Source organism: Acipenser ruthenus, chromosome 4 (genome assembly GCF_902713425.1).
Source record: "Acipenser ruthenus chromosome 4, fAciRut3.2 maternal haplotype, whole genome shotgun sequence".
Lineage (NCBI taxonomy): Eukaryota > Metazoa > Chordata > Actinopteri > Acipenseriformes > Acipenseridae > Acipenser > Acipenser ruthenus.
In genome coordinates, this window is record NC_081192.1 from 100282728 (window position 1) to 100300230 (window position 17503).

General features: G+C 39.8%; 1 protein-coding gene across 1 annotated transcript in view; it reads left to right on the forward strand.

Annotated features, from left to right (window-relative positions):
* Positions 1–17503, forward strand: part of LOC117400185 (supervillin) — a 63256-nt gene that overhangs the window by 15663 nt on the left and 30090 nt on the right. Inside the window, exons 7-15 of the mRNA XM_059023239.1 lie at positions 2087–2170; positions 6636–7553; positions 8034–8204; positions 8794–8822; positions 9697–9761; positions 10696–10835; positions 11884–11979; positions 14254–14503; positions 16867–16944. Coding sequence (XP_058879222.1) covers positions 2087–2170; positions 6636–7553; positions 8034–8204; positions 8794–8822; positions 9697–9761; positions 10696–10835; positions 11884–11979; positions 14254–14503; positions 16867–16944 — 1831 coding nt within the window. The remainder of the gene's footprint in view (positions 1–2086; positions 2171–6635; positions 7554–8033; positions 8205–8793; positions 8823–9696; positions 9762–10695; positions 10836–11883; positions 11980–14253; positions 14504–16866; positions 16945–17503) is intronic.

Consider the following 17503-nt stretch of genomic DNA (forward strand, 5'->3'; position numbering starts at 1 on the left):
TAGCTATTCTAAAGTTTGTTTTGGACTTCCTTTTTTTTATATAAATAAGTTAGAAAAACAAATCTGCAAGTATTGCATGATTTCCATTACACGAGAGTAGATGTTAAAACTTCATGCTGATTTGAACTCGGCTCTCGCCAAGATAAGCACCAACTAAGACGTAGCTTTACAGTAAACTAATGTGATCCATATGCGTCTCCATCCATTTACGTTTCCTTCCATATGATGATGTAGATATCCTTCTGTCTGGTGTTAATGGCTGAAGTGTAATGCTGGCTCCAGGGATCAGCTTATTTTGCCTCCCTGGCGCATCAGCATGACAACCGTCTGGATTGAGCTAAGTAGGGTACATCTCTGGGGTTTTCAAGTGGGCACCTTCCATCCTCAGTGTTTCGTCGACTAGCCCACGACACCTCAAGAGGGCTCGACGGTGATTCTGGCGTCCCAGCATCACCCCCCTCCGTCCCCCACTCAACTCAGCCCAGCTTACTTACCTGTCCCCAGCCAGAATCTTTCCGTCTCAACCACAGCCAGTTGCTGCTTCTCTCTGCTGCTTCAGATAAGTTCTTCACTGTGCGACGCAACTCTTGGCCACTGAATCCGACGTCTCTGAGAAACCGGGTTGTAGAGTGTGCCACAAATCCTCGACAACCCACTTCCACTGGGTAAACCCGAACTCTCCATCCTCGCTGTTTCGCTTCAGTGGCTAGTTGAGCATACCGCAGTTTCTTCCTCATACGCCTCATCTACAGCGTCCTCCCATGGCACTGTTAACTCTACCAGGTGAACAAGGCATGCTGATCCAGACCACAAGACAATATCTGGTCGAAGGTTAGTGGTGGCAATCTCAGGTGGAAAAATAAGCCGTTGACCAACATCTGCCAGCATATTCCAGTCTCTAGCAGCTTCCAGTTGTCCTGGGCGAGGATTGGTTTTAACACCTTTTCTTGGTGGTTGCTCTCCTGGGCGGAGGAATGTTGTCTTTTGTGTGTAATGTTTTGATGGAACAGGTGGCAACTTATTGGTCATGTTACGCTTGTCTTCCAATGCTAAGGCCAAACATCGCAGCACCTGGTCATGGCGCCAAGTAAACCGTCCTTGGCTAAGAGCCACCTTACATCCTGTCAAAATGTGCCTTAATGTTGCAGGTGATGAACACAAAGGACATGAGGGATCCTCTCCTACCCAGAGGTTTAGGTTCTGTGGTGATGGGAGAACATCATATGTTGACCTGATGAGGAAACTGATCCTGCTCTGTTCCATTGACCATAGGTCTTGCCAGCCAATCTTGCGTTGTTCCACACTCTCCCATCTCATCCATTCTCCCTGTTTGGCCTGGGAAATGGCCTTTATACACCATATATAGGCTATGGAAATTAAACATACATAGAGATGCACATTATTGTTCGTTAAAAATGTATGCATTAATATTATTTTATTTTGAACAATAGTTTTTATTTATATTTAATAAACTTCAATGCAGTTATGGGCAACCATTTTCTTTTTCTGGCAACCATAAAGAGAAAAATAGGAGCCTGTTGGCACCTAAAATAAAAAGCTTACTTCGAGCACTGATTTTTATAATATATATAAAATCAACCTGTATAGCAGTCCTGATAATTGTTGATTTGATATGCAGACAGCCCTTCATATCAGTGCTTCACTTGCAATACATCCTGAACGTTCTTTCGTATATAAATGGTGCATCTCCCTCTCCCATGTCAGTTTCAGATGGCAGATCTGACTGTTAGGCTGATAGAAGGTTCTCAGTCGCCAGGTGCCTCTGTATCCAAGACTGCACCCAGGAGCAGTAACAAAAATGACTATTCTGTGGATGTGCTGAAGAAATATAATCTCTGTGCTCTTTTACGAGAGGCTTCCAGGGGTATACGGTTTTATTCGATATAGTGTGGTCTCTAGAAGACAGAGTAAAGAAGAGTTTGAGGAAAGAGTTTGAGGAGGTTGCTGCACTGCAGTAAGCGTGGGAGGTGAGGTACTGTACACTATGTGTGTCTCTGTGTTTGTGTACCGTTTTACTTTTGACACCAGATTGACCCAAGCTGTCTTTTGCCACATTTCTATGTAGCCTCGTGGTAAAACCAAAGAGTGAGTGGTTTCTTCAGAAAGATTCAGAAGGCGAGACACCTTCTCTTATCAACTGGCCCTCCAGGTATTGCTGGGTGTGGAATTGTCCAATTCTTAACATGACTCCTAACTCATTTCATCAGTTTTATAATAACCTCAACACATTCTGAATGACTTGTACAATTAATTGAAATAATGATAGAGAGTAGTGTATGGCCTTCATTTAACAAAAAAAAAGGTCAAATATCAGTCGTACCAAACCAGAAGCATCACAGAAAAAAACCTGCATAGCACAACCTACGCTAACTAATCATTTGAATACAAAATGTCAAGCCTGAATGCTACAGATGTAATTTTTACATTACATGTGTTACAGCTGTAGTGTATTGAAAGAAGGCTGCTCTTGTCGTATATAGTTACCCACTAAAGCTGTCACCGCCACAGGATATTAACTGTTTCTATTGAAATTCTTTAATTTACACAAAAAAATAAAGCGAACGCACAGTAGGTGATGTGACCTTGGTATGCAAAAATATGTTCACTATTTACGTTTGTTTTATATAATAATAAAAAAAAATGTTTAGGTTTGAGAATTCCTGTTGCTTGTTCAGCTATTACAGCTGCTTATCTGTGGGGGACAGTCCCTGGTTGAGTATTGCGTTTAGACACGGTTGTGCTCTTCAGTTCAGCTGTGTGCTGTTCATTGTTTGGCACCCTGAATATGGTCCACATGCACAATTTTAAATAAGTTTCCCCTTTTTAACATTTTGCTAATGATACTAATTTGAAACCAGAACACATTTAAAATGGTTGTGCTTTTCCCCTCAAATGATTTTTACCTTTTCTTTTTTTTTTTTTTTGCAACTTCTTGGTGTGTGTTTTTTTTATGCTTTTTTCCCCCACCAAACTCTTAGTTCTCTTTTACATTTTGATGTTTTCCTTGCAATTCTTCTAAAAGTATAATTGCATGAATTTAATTTGGCAAAATGCCACTGCAATGTTCCATGGTTTCTTTTGTATGTAAAGATGGGAACTGTCTGTAGGTGTGGATGAGCGCATTAGTCAAACTTGAGTCTGTAACCATCGTTCTGGTCATCCTGTCTTTTTATAACTGATACCACCACAAACACATTCATTGTAGAAGTCCTGGTTCGATGAACTTGAAAGACCATGCAGGCTGACGCTCCTGGCAGCTGTGTGTGTCTGTGCTCACCAGCCTCAGTGTCTTGGTGTATATATTGTTTATTTTAACAAACTGCACAGACAGTTTTTTGTACCACTTTACAAAGCTGCATTTTAAGTGTTGGCTGTAATCGTCTCTAATCCTATTTGTAAAAATGCACACTGTGTGTATTTACAAACTTAAGTTCATCCTGTACGTATACTGTGTACAGCTATGGCCAAAGATTTTGCCTCACCCTATAGAATGAACTAATAAAGTCGAATGAAACCTGCTAAATAATGTTTACATATTGAATTACCTGCCGCTTTGTAGTTTTCCATGTACTTAATGAAAAACAAATATAAAAAAGTGACATTTTGAAATCTAAAATGAAATACTGTACTACTGTCATGGCTTCCGGTAGACCTGTTGTTTCTTTGATTTACATGATCTTAAATAAAAGATTTACAGTTGTGGTGTTTTTTTTTTTAAAATATATAAATGGTCTCAATCCTAAAATATATAGATGATGCAAAACTTTTGGCCATAGCTGTAAGTACTGTATAGGTGCTTGGGGTCTGAAAACACAGAACCCAGTCTCTTACTAACAGTCTTAATGAGACTGCTTTGGCTCTGCACCTAGACCTCATCACTGTATCTTCATTTTAGAGTTTTTTTAACTTGAGGCAGTATAGAAAGTGTCCGTGTCACACATTTGAAAGCCTTTTATAGTTATTGAGGATTCGCTGCAAATGGATTTGAGCTCCAAGAGTTGTCTTTGAGAAGTTGCCGTGTTTTTTGTTTTGAGCGCAACACCTCTCCCTATCCAAAAGGGAAGCTGGGCCATCTGTAATTGTGTAATTCTGATTGGGCACTTGCCTTTTGCTCAGCTGTGACATACCAGTTACTTTCGGTATGTTTTTATGAGCCAATACATATCCAAACAGACTATAATACTGTTTCTTTCTGAAAAAGGGCTCAAGATTTTTGTTCTGGATGCTTGAGCAATAAAGAAGGGTGAAACAATGTGTTAGTGTGCTTGTCCTCTCTCTCCCTCTCTCTCTTTGTCCTTGGGTTGATCTCTTAATATCGGAAGATTGTACAATTGGGATTTCATGAGTTTACCTTGAACTTGTGGATAGTAAAGGCAAACTGAATCAAGGGTGAAAGTGTTGAGCAGGGCAGCTTGTGAGCCATTCAACCAGTTATGAGATTTTGTTTGGTCAGATGCAGATTATTATTTTTTTTTTAGTAACTTTTTGAAAGGGCATTCCACTAAATGACTCCAAAGAAGAAAAAACGAAACAAATAGGTTAGGAGTGAACACTGATTTGCAGGCTCAGTGGCTGGAAGAGTTATGGACTTATGAGTCTTAGATTGGCTCAAGCAAATTGAAGATGCGGCTGCCAGGTTTGCTGTGTTTATTGAGTACCATGGACAGGTGAAGAGGGGGGTTGGCAGAGCTGTTTACTGTAGTGCTTCTGATGAAACTAAATCTGTTAGTGTGACAGAGAGGTAGAGACAGATTGACAAACCTCTGCGACACGACACAATACAAATCAGCCTTATTTCAATCAAATAATTATCCATTAAAACTTGTGCAGAGGGAATTCTCATGGATTACGGACCAGTTGGAAAGTAACCAGTTATGGCATGCCAAATTATTCTGTAATCCCTGGCTGCTTTTCATATAGAGGATCTGCTTGCCACGGATGATTTTCTTGCATTACATTTATGGTGCTTTTTTTTTTTGCGGTGTAAGGCACAGTACAGATTTATGGATAAGATTTCCAGACCATTCCCATTCAGTTTGTGTTTTGTTGTTTGTTTAAATTTTCACTGCTCTTGATTTTTACTGAACAGCCTCAAGTGGTAGGATTATTGTTCTGGAGGAGGAAGATGTGGATGTTGCCAACATGTTTCAAAACCATTAAGTGTTGCCTTTCTCTTTTGTTGTGTAGGGATACCTAGAGGTGATCTATTATTATTTACCTGGTTCCATGAAAAATCACCTTTTGAATGTATTTATACAGGTGTATACAGTACCAAGACAAACTACGAAAACAACAAATGATTTGCAGCAAGTGAAGGGATAGGGTTTTTTATTGCCCATTTTTCCACACACTCGGACCCCTTACTAAATACCCTGGTATCTCTGAATAGATAATTGTCTCCTCTTTTAAAGTATGCTAAATATTTTAATGAGCAAGACCTCTCACAAGTAGAACCCTGAAATGTTCTCCTTTTTGCTAGCAAAGCAGTGAAACTGGGTATGGGGAGTTTGTTGCTCACTCTGACTACTTTCTCACTAAATATCTTGGTATCCCTGAATAGATAATTGTCTCGGAGCAGTCTGTCCCACAAGTGCAGTGGTACTTGAGATATGATCCACAAACTACCATGGAATTACATTTTCTCTTCACGTTACCCTCCAAATACATTTATGGCTAAGGACTGCCTGCGTTGAATATTTTACTTGTCTGGGCAGTCACCACTCAGGAAAATTTGTTTCTTTGGGTATAATAGAGAACAAAAGATCGACCCAGTCATTCAGCATTGGTAGTAAATGATTCATATTTAGAGAGTCACTGAACTTGTGTGAGAGGTTCTTCATTAAAATCCTTAGCTCACTAAATAATGCAAGATAGTTAGTGAGCTAATAATCTGAGTGATGTTATCTGGCAACAGAATCCCCATCCCCAGTTGTCCTGCTTTCCTAGAAAAAGGAGAGCATTTTGCGGTACCATTCTACTTGTGAGATGTCTTGCTTATTACACTTTGTTGCATATTGGAAAAGATAATCTATTCAGGGATAATGAGATTTGTTAAGTAAGGGGTCTAATTGAGGAAAAATGAGCAATCCCTACCCCCAGTCATTCTATAAAATAATTTGTTTTCATAATTTGTCATTTACTGTATGTATTTGTCGTTTTTATAATTGAATGTAGTTGCTAGGTAAAGTGTAATTCTACATTTGTGTAATTAATAATTCTAACAGTGTCAAGCAATATGACTTCAAGAATTTCTACGCACAATCAGTCAGCAGTCATCTATATACAGTAGGCATCTATAGTCAGACGACTAAATAGCAAATATTAGGAGCTTACCTGTCTCCTGCAAGGACCATCTGCTCTAATGTTTTCGGGTATTTCTAATTGCATGTTTATTTGTTTTTATTTATTTTGATATAATATGCTTTTTTTTTAATTTAGGAAGTGTAAATCTTCACAATATGTTTGACTGAAAATACGCATTGGGATAATTTTGAAAAACCATTTAATGGAATTTGTTCAAATCTAAATCTTAAATTTTTTTTTTTAAAGATGGTTACCCCATGATATAGATCTAGCAAGCTGGTATTAAGTTTAATCCTTTTCTTCCCCTAAAGAATTAAAGTTAGAGAGAGGCTGGTGAAAGCAGAAGGCGTTCGAGGAAGCCCCGAACTTGTCACAGAAACTACAGCTTCCAGGAGACATCCACGGGTGCCAGCTCATTACATGCCTTTTCAGTCGGAAACTTCTGCCTTTGATAGGGTCGCTGCTGTCCACTTGGGTGCAGTGCGCAAACCTGTGTATGGCTTTGTCCAGCCTGCTGGCCCAGTTCAGAGTGCCAGGTTTGTGACAGTGGGAGAAAAGGGGGACAGTTGCTACCAAAGCAATCTTCTGATGCCAGTTGCCTCCAGCTCTGGAGCAAAACTCCAGGGTTTGAGCGAAGACGAGACCGAGAGATGGTCCGAGCAAGATCAAGGCTTTGGAAACCTGCTGGAGGAAAAGCACCCTGTCCGAACAGAGTGCCTCCTCAAGAGCAGGAAAGCAGTCCTGCCTTCAGAAATCCGCAAGAGAGAGAAGAACCAGGAGGACCCCTGCAGGGTCCTGGAAGAGGAGCAGCCCAGTGTTGCTTCACACGTTGGACAAAGGCCAAGCCCGACCTTCGAAGAGCTTCCCGGAGCGGTGGAAACCTCAAAGCAGCAGACCCAAACGAAGGACAGCATGGAAAGAAGCGAGGCCGTCCTGTACTTTCAGAGGGGATCAGCGTTGGCTCCGGAAACGCAAAGGGGTCCGAGCCAAGATGCCTCGACAACGAAGCACAAAATGCTGACGCGCTCCATGTCAGATTTTGGAGTGGCGCAGAAGGTGCCAGTCTTCAGAAATCTAGAACTGGCCCCAAAGAGAGAGTTGTTGATCCACAGTCCTGAAGCCAGTCAAGTGCAAAACGGAGAACTCGGCTCAGTAGACACACGGGTGTCGGTCTCCCAGCTCAGACACTCCTACCTGGAAACAGCCGCTTCCAGCAAGAAACAAGAACTGTAGGTGGTATATTGGAATGCGCTCACTTTTTTTTTTTTTTTTTTAAATCACTGCAATTTTACTTGCACGGACTTAATCAGCCTTTCATCAAATTAAACAAAGTCAAAACGTCCAAGTGGTGTGCTGTCTTGATCAAAATATGACACCTTAAAGCTTGACTCACTGTGTGCAATTGTCGGGAGCTGGGTGGGGGTGGATGGTGTCTAATCCTGCCGTGTTTGCTTTGTGTCTGTTCTAGTGGCGACCTATAGTTGGAATGTGTGCAAAACATCCATGCATGGTGTTGGCTGTGGTGTGATTTTATTGTTTTTAACCTATGTTGTGCGAATTAAAAAAACTAAACAAAAAAAAAAAAAAAAACGGGTGGGGCGGGTGTATGCTTTCTCTTGCAATTTTGCTTTTTCACTGCCTCCCTTTTCTCTTTTCTCCCATCTCTTGTCTCTCTTCTCCATGTCATTTTGTTTTCATGCGCTTTAAAGGGAAGCTGAGGTACAGCTGGCAACATCAGGTCTTGATTTGGCTTCCAAAACTGAGCGAGAAAGGGGTGCTCGGAAGCCAAGGTGCTATATTTCTCCTGGGGAAAGTAGAAAGACCTCTGAAAGGTTTAGGACTCAGCCTGTCACTTCATCAGAGCGACTGGAATCAGATAGGTAGGCTGATGACAGATAATGTGAAAAAAGTTAAATCTCATCTAAACTAAGATACTCGTACTTTGTACTGTATAAAGACACAACAGGGTAACACAATCCCTGGCCTCATACATTACATACTATTTCATATTTTGTGTTTTATGACTTTTTTTTTATGACTAACCAATCCTCTTTTTTTATCAAATGGGATTATGAATATATTTGAGCATTGTTTGAATTCCTTTAAGAAAATAAGGAGGTTGTGGGGGACTAACAAGAGACTGAAAACTCACTGCATAACTGGCCCATGTGACCGCACTTTCTGAATCGCTCATTGTTTACTCTTGAAGTGCTCGTCCTTCCCCGGTTTGGAAGCAATTTTAGTTGTTCTAGGTTTAGCAAATGATTCGGGGCGCTGGTTCCAACTCGTTTCCTAATCCTCCATAACATTTTCACTCATGAGGAATCTGCTGCATTTCAGCTCTGCTAAATCATAGCAATTCTCCCTTTTAGAGAACACCATAATCTGTTACACATTTGCTGCTGCTTTTCCTTCCCCCAGAAAAAAGTTAATCCTGTGATTCTGAATTGTTGTTCTTCTAACTTGCAGGTCATGCCTTGGTCCTGAAAATAATGAAGGTATGTTGTGTGTGTGTGTGTGTGTGTGTGTGGTGTTTTTTTTTTGTGTGTGTGTAATAAACTTTTACAGATTAAAAGTACAACTTGCTAACCAGTTGTATTACTGAGGGAAGTACAAACTACACATCACAGTAAAGATCAGGGACATTTTTATTTTTAAAATATTTATCATACTTATTTTTATTTACAATTAACTAAGCTTTTGTAAATGTAAACACCTATTGCTATTTAAAGATGTAAACTGGCTTTGTAACCCTTCTAGTGAAGAACCTTTTACAGACCTCACTCTTCACAGCTTAACAAGCCCGGATGTTCGGCAATTTTAAAGCAAATGCACACTGGAATAAATACAGTAGAACTACTTCTGCAATATGAGTTTTCTGTTCTGGAAACCCTCTTTAGTGCCCGTATTGTCAGTATTGAGACCATTTAGACCTTCACCATGCAATAGTCGATCTATGGTTGAAATGGAAACCCCAGTCCAACTTGCAGCCAATTCACTTTGAATATCTTTGGCAGTCAAGAAGATTTTTCCTAAAATTCTTTCTTTGAGAGATTTCCAGAAACTATAAATTATTTCCAATTGGGGTATGCAAAATTTTGACTACAATTGTATAATCAAAGTATTAACTGGAAAACCAGGCATTCATTTTAGGTAAGGTGGAGTACACTCACCCCCAGTTAATCCACTGTGCAGCCAAACGATATGTTTTAATATGTATTCCTGTTATTGTGCTATGCTTTTCCCTGTGGGTTTCCTACAGCTGTGCTCCACTGCCATTCAAACTTGTTATTATTGTCAAACATCTTGTTCTAATAGTGGTGTGAAAGTATTATTTCATTCGGATTGTTTTGCTCTTTCCCTCTCTTGCAGCGGACGAGGAGAAGCTTGATGAGAGAGCCAAGATGAGCGTTGCTGCCAAGAGGTCACTTTTCAGGGTAATCGACTTGTTTTTGTGCTCCGTTGAGATCATTGGTTCAACAGCTCCTATGGGCATAGAGTAATAACCTTTGCCGGCATCGCACTGAGTCGTGACTACATCTGCACTTGTGGCGCATCTTTAATGCTATGCAGAGAGATGGTGTTTACCCTAATCCCCTCCCTGTGTTGAAATTCCAAGATCCTTACTCACTTGTTTTCCAGCAGAGTCGTTTTCCCAAAAGGTGTGACATAGCCTTATAGTTCCTTTTAGTCCAGATTACAACATATGATTACAACATAATACATAACCACTTCTCTACAAGACTGCCCAGTGAACACAGACCGGTATACAGCCTCATTTATTTCACTGTTCGGTATTTGAAAAATATATTGGTTCTCTTTTAGGCCTTAAATCGTTCACTATCCTTTCTTCTAATCGGAGGGTCCGTTACTGCCACGGTCTCTGAATTTGCACTAAACGGCTCGATTGCATGCTTTCCGCGAGGTGCCCTCAAGCACCACCTACAGATGCATAAATATTATCTACCAATCCAACTGGAGGTCCTCTTCTATTTATCCTTCCTTCCTTCCTTCCTTCCTTCCTTCCTTCCTTCCTTCCTTCTTATAACATTGACCAAAAAATAAAACTAATATTTTGTCGCATGGTTTTGTCTGTCCCAAACTTTTCCAGCACCCACTCTCAGCGCTCAGTCTGTCCGTACTTCAGTATGTTCATCCTTCAGCCTGTCCCTCTTATATTTTGACGTATGGTGGGTTTAAGTCATTACTTTTTTGGTGATGATTCTGATTGTACAGGGAATGGTGGGGGAATGTAACTAACATACTTGGACAGTGTATGATAGTAGTGATGAGCACAGAAAATAAGTTGCAGAATTGAATTCTGAATGTGTGGTTGTTTTTTTTTGTGTTGTTTTTTTTTTCACTTTTTAGGAATTGGAAAGGAGCATTGACTCTGCTCCCGTTCCAAAGCCTCGTTCTCGCAATGCTGCTGTGGAAAGACGCCTGAGGCGCACGCAGGATCGCTCGCGCACGCAGCCCATCACCACTGAGGAAGTAGTCATCGCTGCCACGTAGGTGTCTGTAAGAATGCACTGGGAAGCAGAGTGCTGCAGTACACACGCACACACACGCTGATACACATACACACACACACATACACACAGATTCCCTCCTTAGTAAAAACAACCACTGTTAATGACGAGACGCACTGCAGTATTTAAAGAGAAAGTTACCAGCTGGTCGTCTTGGGTCCAGTTTAAAGAGCTGAAGTTCCACCCATTAGCAGGTTGATTGTATAGGTTGTCAAAGATTTCAGCAGAATCCAGATACTCCTGGCAACAGAATAGCACCTCAGAGAGAAGGGTGCAAATGTGCAGGTAAACAGCTTTTCTTTTGACAGGACGCAGACTGACAAGGACTTTGCTATTCAAGTTTTTTATACAGTATTTATTCTATGATCTTAATGATTTTTTTTTTTTTTTTTTTTTTTTTTTTTTTTTTTAATAACCTATTGTAACTATTTACAACCAAAATAAATGACATTGTCTTTGTTGCTAATGTTACCATTGTGGGCACCCTTTGTGAGGTCTGCTGTTTCATTAAAGAAGAAATGCACTATAAAGCAATTTAATAACGTGAAGTTTTAATGCTGATCCAGAAACAAAAATATCTAAAGAGTAGAAAATGTGTTCATTTTAAATGTGCATTAAACATTGCATTGTGTGATTTTGCTTAAATAGATAACTGTTCAGTTGTTGCGTTCAAGGTTTTTAATTAATTGTAACACATGTACAGCATAGTTCTTTATACATAGTCTGTTTGTTAGCATCTCGGTTTTCTACAAGTGCTGTTATGAGAAATCCTAGTACTTAGCCGCCTTCTATCAGCTGAGATTTCTCTTTGTATGATCTCCTCCTGATCCGCTCTACCAGCTGCCTGAACCAATTGCATCAGCGGCTTTATTTTGTTTTCCTTTTGTCATATGGTAGTAGATTTGCACAAACCTGCCATTGTAGTATAACCTTTTCCCCCTCCTGCTTCATTGATTTCAATGCTGTGTTTTCTTTCTCCAGTTCCATGCTTTTCTTTTGACTTTTTTTTTCCCCATCCTGTGTGTAGCGTACCAGCCCCTGCCTCGCAAACTGCGACTGTCCACACAACAGTAGCGAGAATCCCTAGTCCCACTGTAGTAAGCACCAGTGTGCAAAGGATCAGGTACTTGGATGACATGCGCATGCCAGATTGAGCTTTTTTACTAACCATTCTGAATGGACAGTGCCTTGCCTTGCCAAAAAGAAATGATCACGTGCATGTGTAGGTGCAGGAGAACCAACATGTTTTAAAACTAACTACATTAAATAAATAAATAAATACAAGATAGTACACGCTGTATGCTCGTCATAACTTTGATTAGGCCAGTATCTCCACAACAGTACACCAATTGTAAAGCATAGTTTTGTTTGGTTTTCCCCAAAAGTACATTTCAGACTTGTGTACAATTCTTTGTGTGCACACACACATTTTAAGCACAACCCTTTTAACAGACAGTAGGCTGTTGGTGTTGACACTAATAACATTGTTCTTGAAGACTAAGTAGAGTGGTTCCAGAAAACATAGCGTTTCACGTCCCCATGTGCTGCTACAACTGTTTAATTAACGGACCTGTCCTTGTTCTTCTCATTGTAACTTTTTACTCTTATAACTTTTAAAATCAGTTTCAAAGCTCTTTTCAAAATTAGAAAGGAATGTTATCCAAAAGATTGTGATCGACAGTGCTGTGCGTTTCTTCATTGCTGCACCTGCACTGTACCTGTCATTGTCACTCCTCTGGAAGTCAAAACTAAAAAGCTACTTATGGTTGTCTTTTGAAGAAAATCCAGAGGTGATGCAGAGTCCGTCCGGCTGATCCTTATCAGCAGCAGGAAAGAGTTAAGCTGCCAGCCCAGTTGCTTGATTTTTAGAGATGCAAATTCTGCTGTTAAGCCCTGTAGCCACAGTAGCAGATCCTTCCAACAGCTTGAAGATGCAACAGAATTGGAGTCCAGTGACCTTCTCAGTGAACACCAGTTTCCCTCCTTGTACCTACTATTCAAATGTCTTGTAAAGAGTTAAGCACAAAAATAAATCATCTATATTTGCATGTCAAGATGGAAGAAACTAGTAAATGTGGTATGTACTGCACAAGTTAATATGGCAAAAATATGCGTTTCTCATTGAGAACAAAAATATCTTAACTAGTTGTTAAAAACAACTGTCTTTTTAAAGGTTAATGACTTGTTTTGGGGTAGGGGTAGGGTCACAATGCCATGCTTGAGATCTATATTTAATTGTTAATATTCCTTTGCAAAACTGTTTCGCCATTCTTTAATTAAAAGATGATGTCTGGGTTTCCATGCTCTTCCAGACATTTAATGTTGGATAAAATGACTAGCTTGGTTACACAGCACCACCTTCTGGTTTTTAAGAAGTAAGCCCATGTTCCATAAACAATGCTTTGGTTTGTTCTCTCTGGACAATCTTCTTTCAGTGTCCTGGAAAAACTTGATACCCCACAATTTCAAATTCAACTCATTTAGCTTATTGCCATTAGGAACTCGTTTCTGGATAAACTCGAGTTACATTTGGGTGGAAATATTGTAGAAAGCAATTAAGATCCAAAGAAAATGGAGTTGAGAATTATATCATTTTTCCAGTACACCTCTTCTAACACCTTGGATCTTGCACTGTTGGGGTGGCTGTTAAAATATTACTAATTTACTTTCAAAACATAATTAATCATCTGGCAAGTTTTTTTTTTTTTTTGCGGGGGGGGGGGGGGGGGTATTTATTTTAAGTATGGAGGGATTTACTTGGCTGCATACTGCACATGAACGCAGTTGTGATGTTAAGGTTCAGTAATGGGGATTCATTAAAAAAAATAAATAAATAAGCATCCTCAGCAAAATTGTTAAGCAGATTGGACAGGACCTGTTGATGCAATATTAGAACACAACGCACATTTCTTGCTTTCATCTCACGATATTCACATTGCCAAACTCTTCTCCCCCCCCTTGTACTGTACTCTTATGAGCTGGATGGAGGTGGTTAGTTCATCAAGCATGGCACTCTGTACAGCTCAGTAATTGATCCCCTGCTCAGAAACACAACTGTAACGAAGGTGTTCTAGACAGTCCTATAGATAAAGGTGTTCTAGACAGTCCTATAGATAAAGCAGTAGACACAATACCACAGTACAACACCCTAATCCATAGCTATTTACAGGAAAGTACCAATATTGAAAGCTTACAAAAGAAAATGCCTCTAAGCTAAAGAAAAACAAAAAGCAGAAAGTAGTGCAACCATAAATGTGTGTTAATGTTGCCACTAACCACAGTGTGTCATCTGTATCTATCTATCTATAGATCACTGATGAAAGTCTAGCACCTCACAACTAATTAGAGAAGGGGTGGAGGGAAGGTCTTGAATGCAAACTTTTTATTTTTCTCTTAGTTTGCAAGCATCTTCACAGCAGAATGCTTTAGCAAGAGAGCAGGCCAGGGAAGCCAAAGGTACCACTGAAGAACAAGGACCAGATGAGCCTGACCTTTCAACTCTCAGCCTGTCAGAAAAGATGGCCCTGTTCAATCGCCTGTCACAAACGAACACCAAAGTGGCGTCCAGGAGCAGAGCCGATCTCCGTCAGAGGAGGGCGAACACACGTTACCAGACACAGCCCATCACACTGGGAGAAGTCGAGCAGGTATTTAGAGAGCCAATAATGTGTATTGCAGGTGTAGGCAACTCTGGTCCTGGATGATTATTCCACCAAAGGTTTAAAGCATTGCCCCTTTTCGTATACTGTAGTTGGAAACCACTTGTAGATAAGACTGATGCTTACTTCCCCCCCAGAGTTACATTTTTTTCCCTTATAGTGAAGGAGCCCTCTGTATGTGTAAATGATTTAAATACGTTAGAACCCCCTTTTATTTAGGACATTGTTAGAACCTACAGGGCCAATGTTGCCTACCCCTGATCTGCTACGTCTAAGCCACCCTGTTTAGGAAAACTGACTCTCTTAAATATCAGAACAACAAACTTTAGCCAAGTACGGGGTGTTTAAATCACTTCATGTTCTGTACAAGTCTTTATCCAATAAGACCACCTTCCTATTTATTATTATTATTATTATTATTATTATTATTATTATTATTATTTGTTTATTTAGCAGACGCCTTTATTCAAGGAGACTTACAGAGACTAGGGTGTGTGAACTATGCATCAGCTGCAGAGTCACTTACAATTACGTCTCACCCGAAAGACGGAGCACAAGGAGGTTAAGTGACTTGCCCAGGGTCACACAGTGAGTCAGTGGCTGAGATGGGATTTGAACCGGAGACCTCCTGGTTACAAGCCCTTTTCTTTAACCACTGAACCTCACAGCCTCCTATTTATCAAACACTCCAATATTCAATGAAAATTACACTAGCTACTTTGAACATCCCGAAACTAGCAGAAGAGCTCAATGAGGGGTTCAAATGGAATTCGTTCAGTTTAAAGATTGTTGGGAGGTAAAGTGTTAAACTAGCATATGCCGATTTACTTTAAGAAAGTGTATGGATGGTTGTAATCACCTGACCCATAAAATGGAATACAGAGGAGAGAAGAGAAACCTTTTATAAGGTGAACATTATTTTGTAGTGGAAGAGCACCCGGAGTTGGATAGTTTTGTTAAAATGGTATATAATAGCTTATTATATATTGCACCCCAAAAACGATCCATTATCAGGCACTGTCATGTCACTTCCCTTTTTCAAATCAAACAAATATAAAAATCTGAATAGATAAAACAATGTTAAAATGTAAGGCAAGAACAAGAACCATACAGGTCTTGTAATGCCCATTTCTGTATCGCATATGATACGATGCTTAGCCACACCTCCATACAATTATTTTTTAAATCCAGCCTCACAAACCAGAATTGTTCACATGCAGTACATTGTGTTGCCGAACAGGAAAAGAGAGTTTTGTACAAGAAACCAAATCTAGTTACATAAATGAAGCAGCTTTTCTCATTTCAAGAATGCTTGGGAATTACATGATTTAAATTGCGCCCAGTAGTTGTAGTGTTAACTCGGTCTGGGGCACTGCGTTTTGAATGTCACATACTTTGGTTAGGACATTCTAAGAGTCTTGGGGCATTTCTACAAACAGGTGTGGGTCATGGTGAGCTCCATCAGTTTGTAACATAATTGTAAAATAAGGTGTGAATGAGCTAGTTCTCTGTACAGTGAGCACTGATATGGCAGTGGTGTATTGCACGAAGATAATTGCCTGGGTTGATATCCTCTCTGCCAATTGGTGCACTTCAGTTGTCCCATTTTAAAGCAATCAGTGGATTTATATTGAGGCCTGCCTTAGATTTCAGTGAGTTTCACCGATACAGCGAAAAACCAAGAGCCCCTTTTGATTCTGACCTCCTTCAATGTACGCAGAACCAATCTTTGTTATTGAAAAGCTTGGTTGAATTTTAATCAAAAACATACGTTCAATTTTGACAAAAGGAGAATTTCAAGTCTTTTCATCGACAATTTCCTGTGAGAACTAGGAACCACTGACCGGGAATTAAGTCATTCTTGAGTACTTTGGAAAGCATGCTCCCTGATGCAGGCCTCTGGACTGAATCTGCAGTTACCATTAGGTTTCCTGACTCCAGACTGATGGTAGTACCCCCTGAATTTAAATTAATTATGTAGCTCTGACAGCTACATAATATATATATATGTATATATATATGTATATATATATGTATATATATATATATATATAATGTATATAATGTATATATGTGTGTGTGTATATATATGAGTCCATGCACGCACATGTATTAAATAAAAAATGAATAAATACATAATGTATTTTATTCAATACTATTTACTTGTTCAATCACAGGATGTTTAACATATCATTAACAGAGAAAAAAAAATCCCTTGAAGGATGAAATGCTTGTTATAAGTAATGGCACTGCATTGTACTGCTTTCATCCAGAAATTCTAGAGAGCTTAAAAATTCTCAAGGAAAAATAAATATTTTCTAAGTTAATAACACATGATATTTCTGGCACAGGAAATAGAGCCCCAAGTTCCTCCCCCCATGGCCTATGGCATTCCAGAATACCTGCAAAGAGAGATGCACTCTGTACAAGTAAGAGCAATGTGCACGTGGTGGCCCTGCTTCTGTTACACATGTGCCTGCTGCATATTCCACACAGAAATCGGTGCTTTTAAAAACAAAACTTGATTTATTATCCGCAGCGGCGTCTGGGATAGAGTAGATCTGCTTTGTAAGTACATGAATATACAAATGGATATGTGCTGCACTTGAGAAATGTTCATCAGCTTGTGCTACAACTTTGTATGGACATTCATTTTCACATTTTGTTCCCAAGTTTGATTCAAGTTATGGTGACTTACGGTGAGTGCTGGCTTGTGATGTTCCAGTCTAATGAATGCTGTAGATTAGGAACCAGTTGCCTGAATTACATGAAACTGTGCATGGACAGTTTAGTAAACTGTGAATGTATGTCACAAGTTTGGTGCTAGTATCCAGTCAGAATTTGGATGAAGTTTGGTGCTTGTATCCAGTCAGAATTTGGATGAAGTGTGGTGCTGGTTTCCAGTCAGAATTTGGGTGAAGTTTGATGCTAGTATCCAGTCAGAATTTGGATGAAGTCTGGTGCTGGTTTCCAGTCAGAATTTGGATG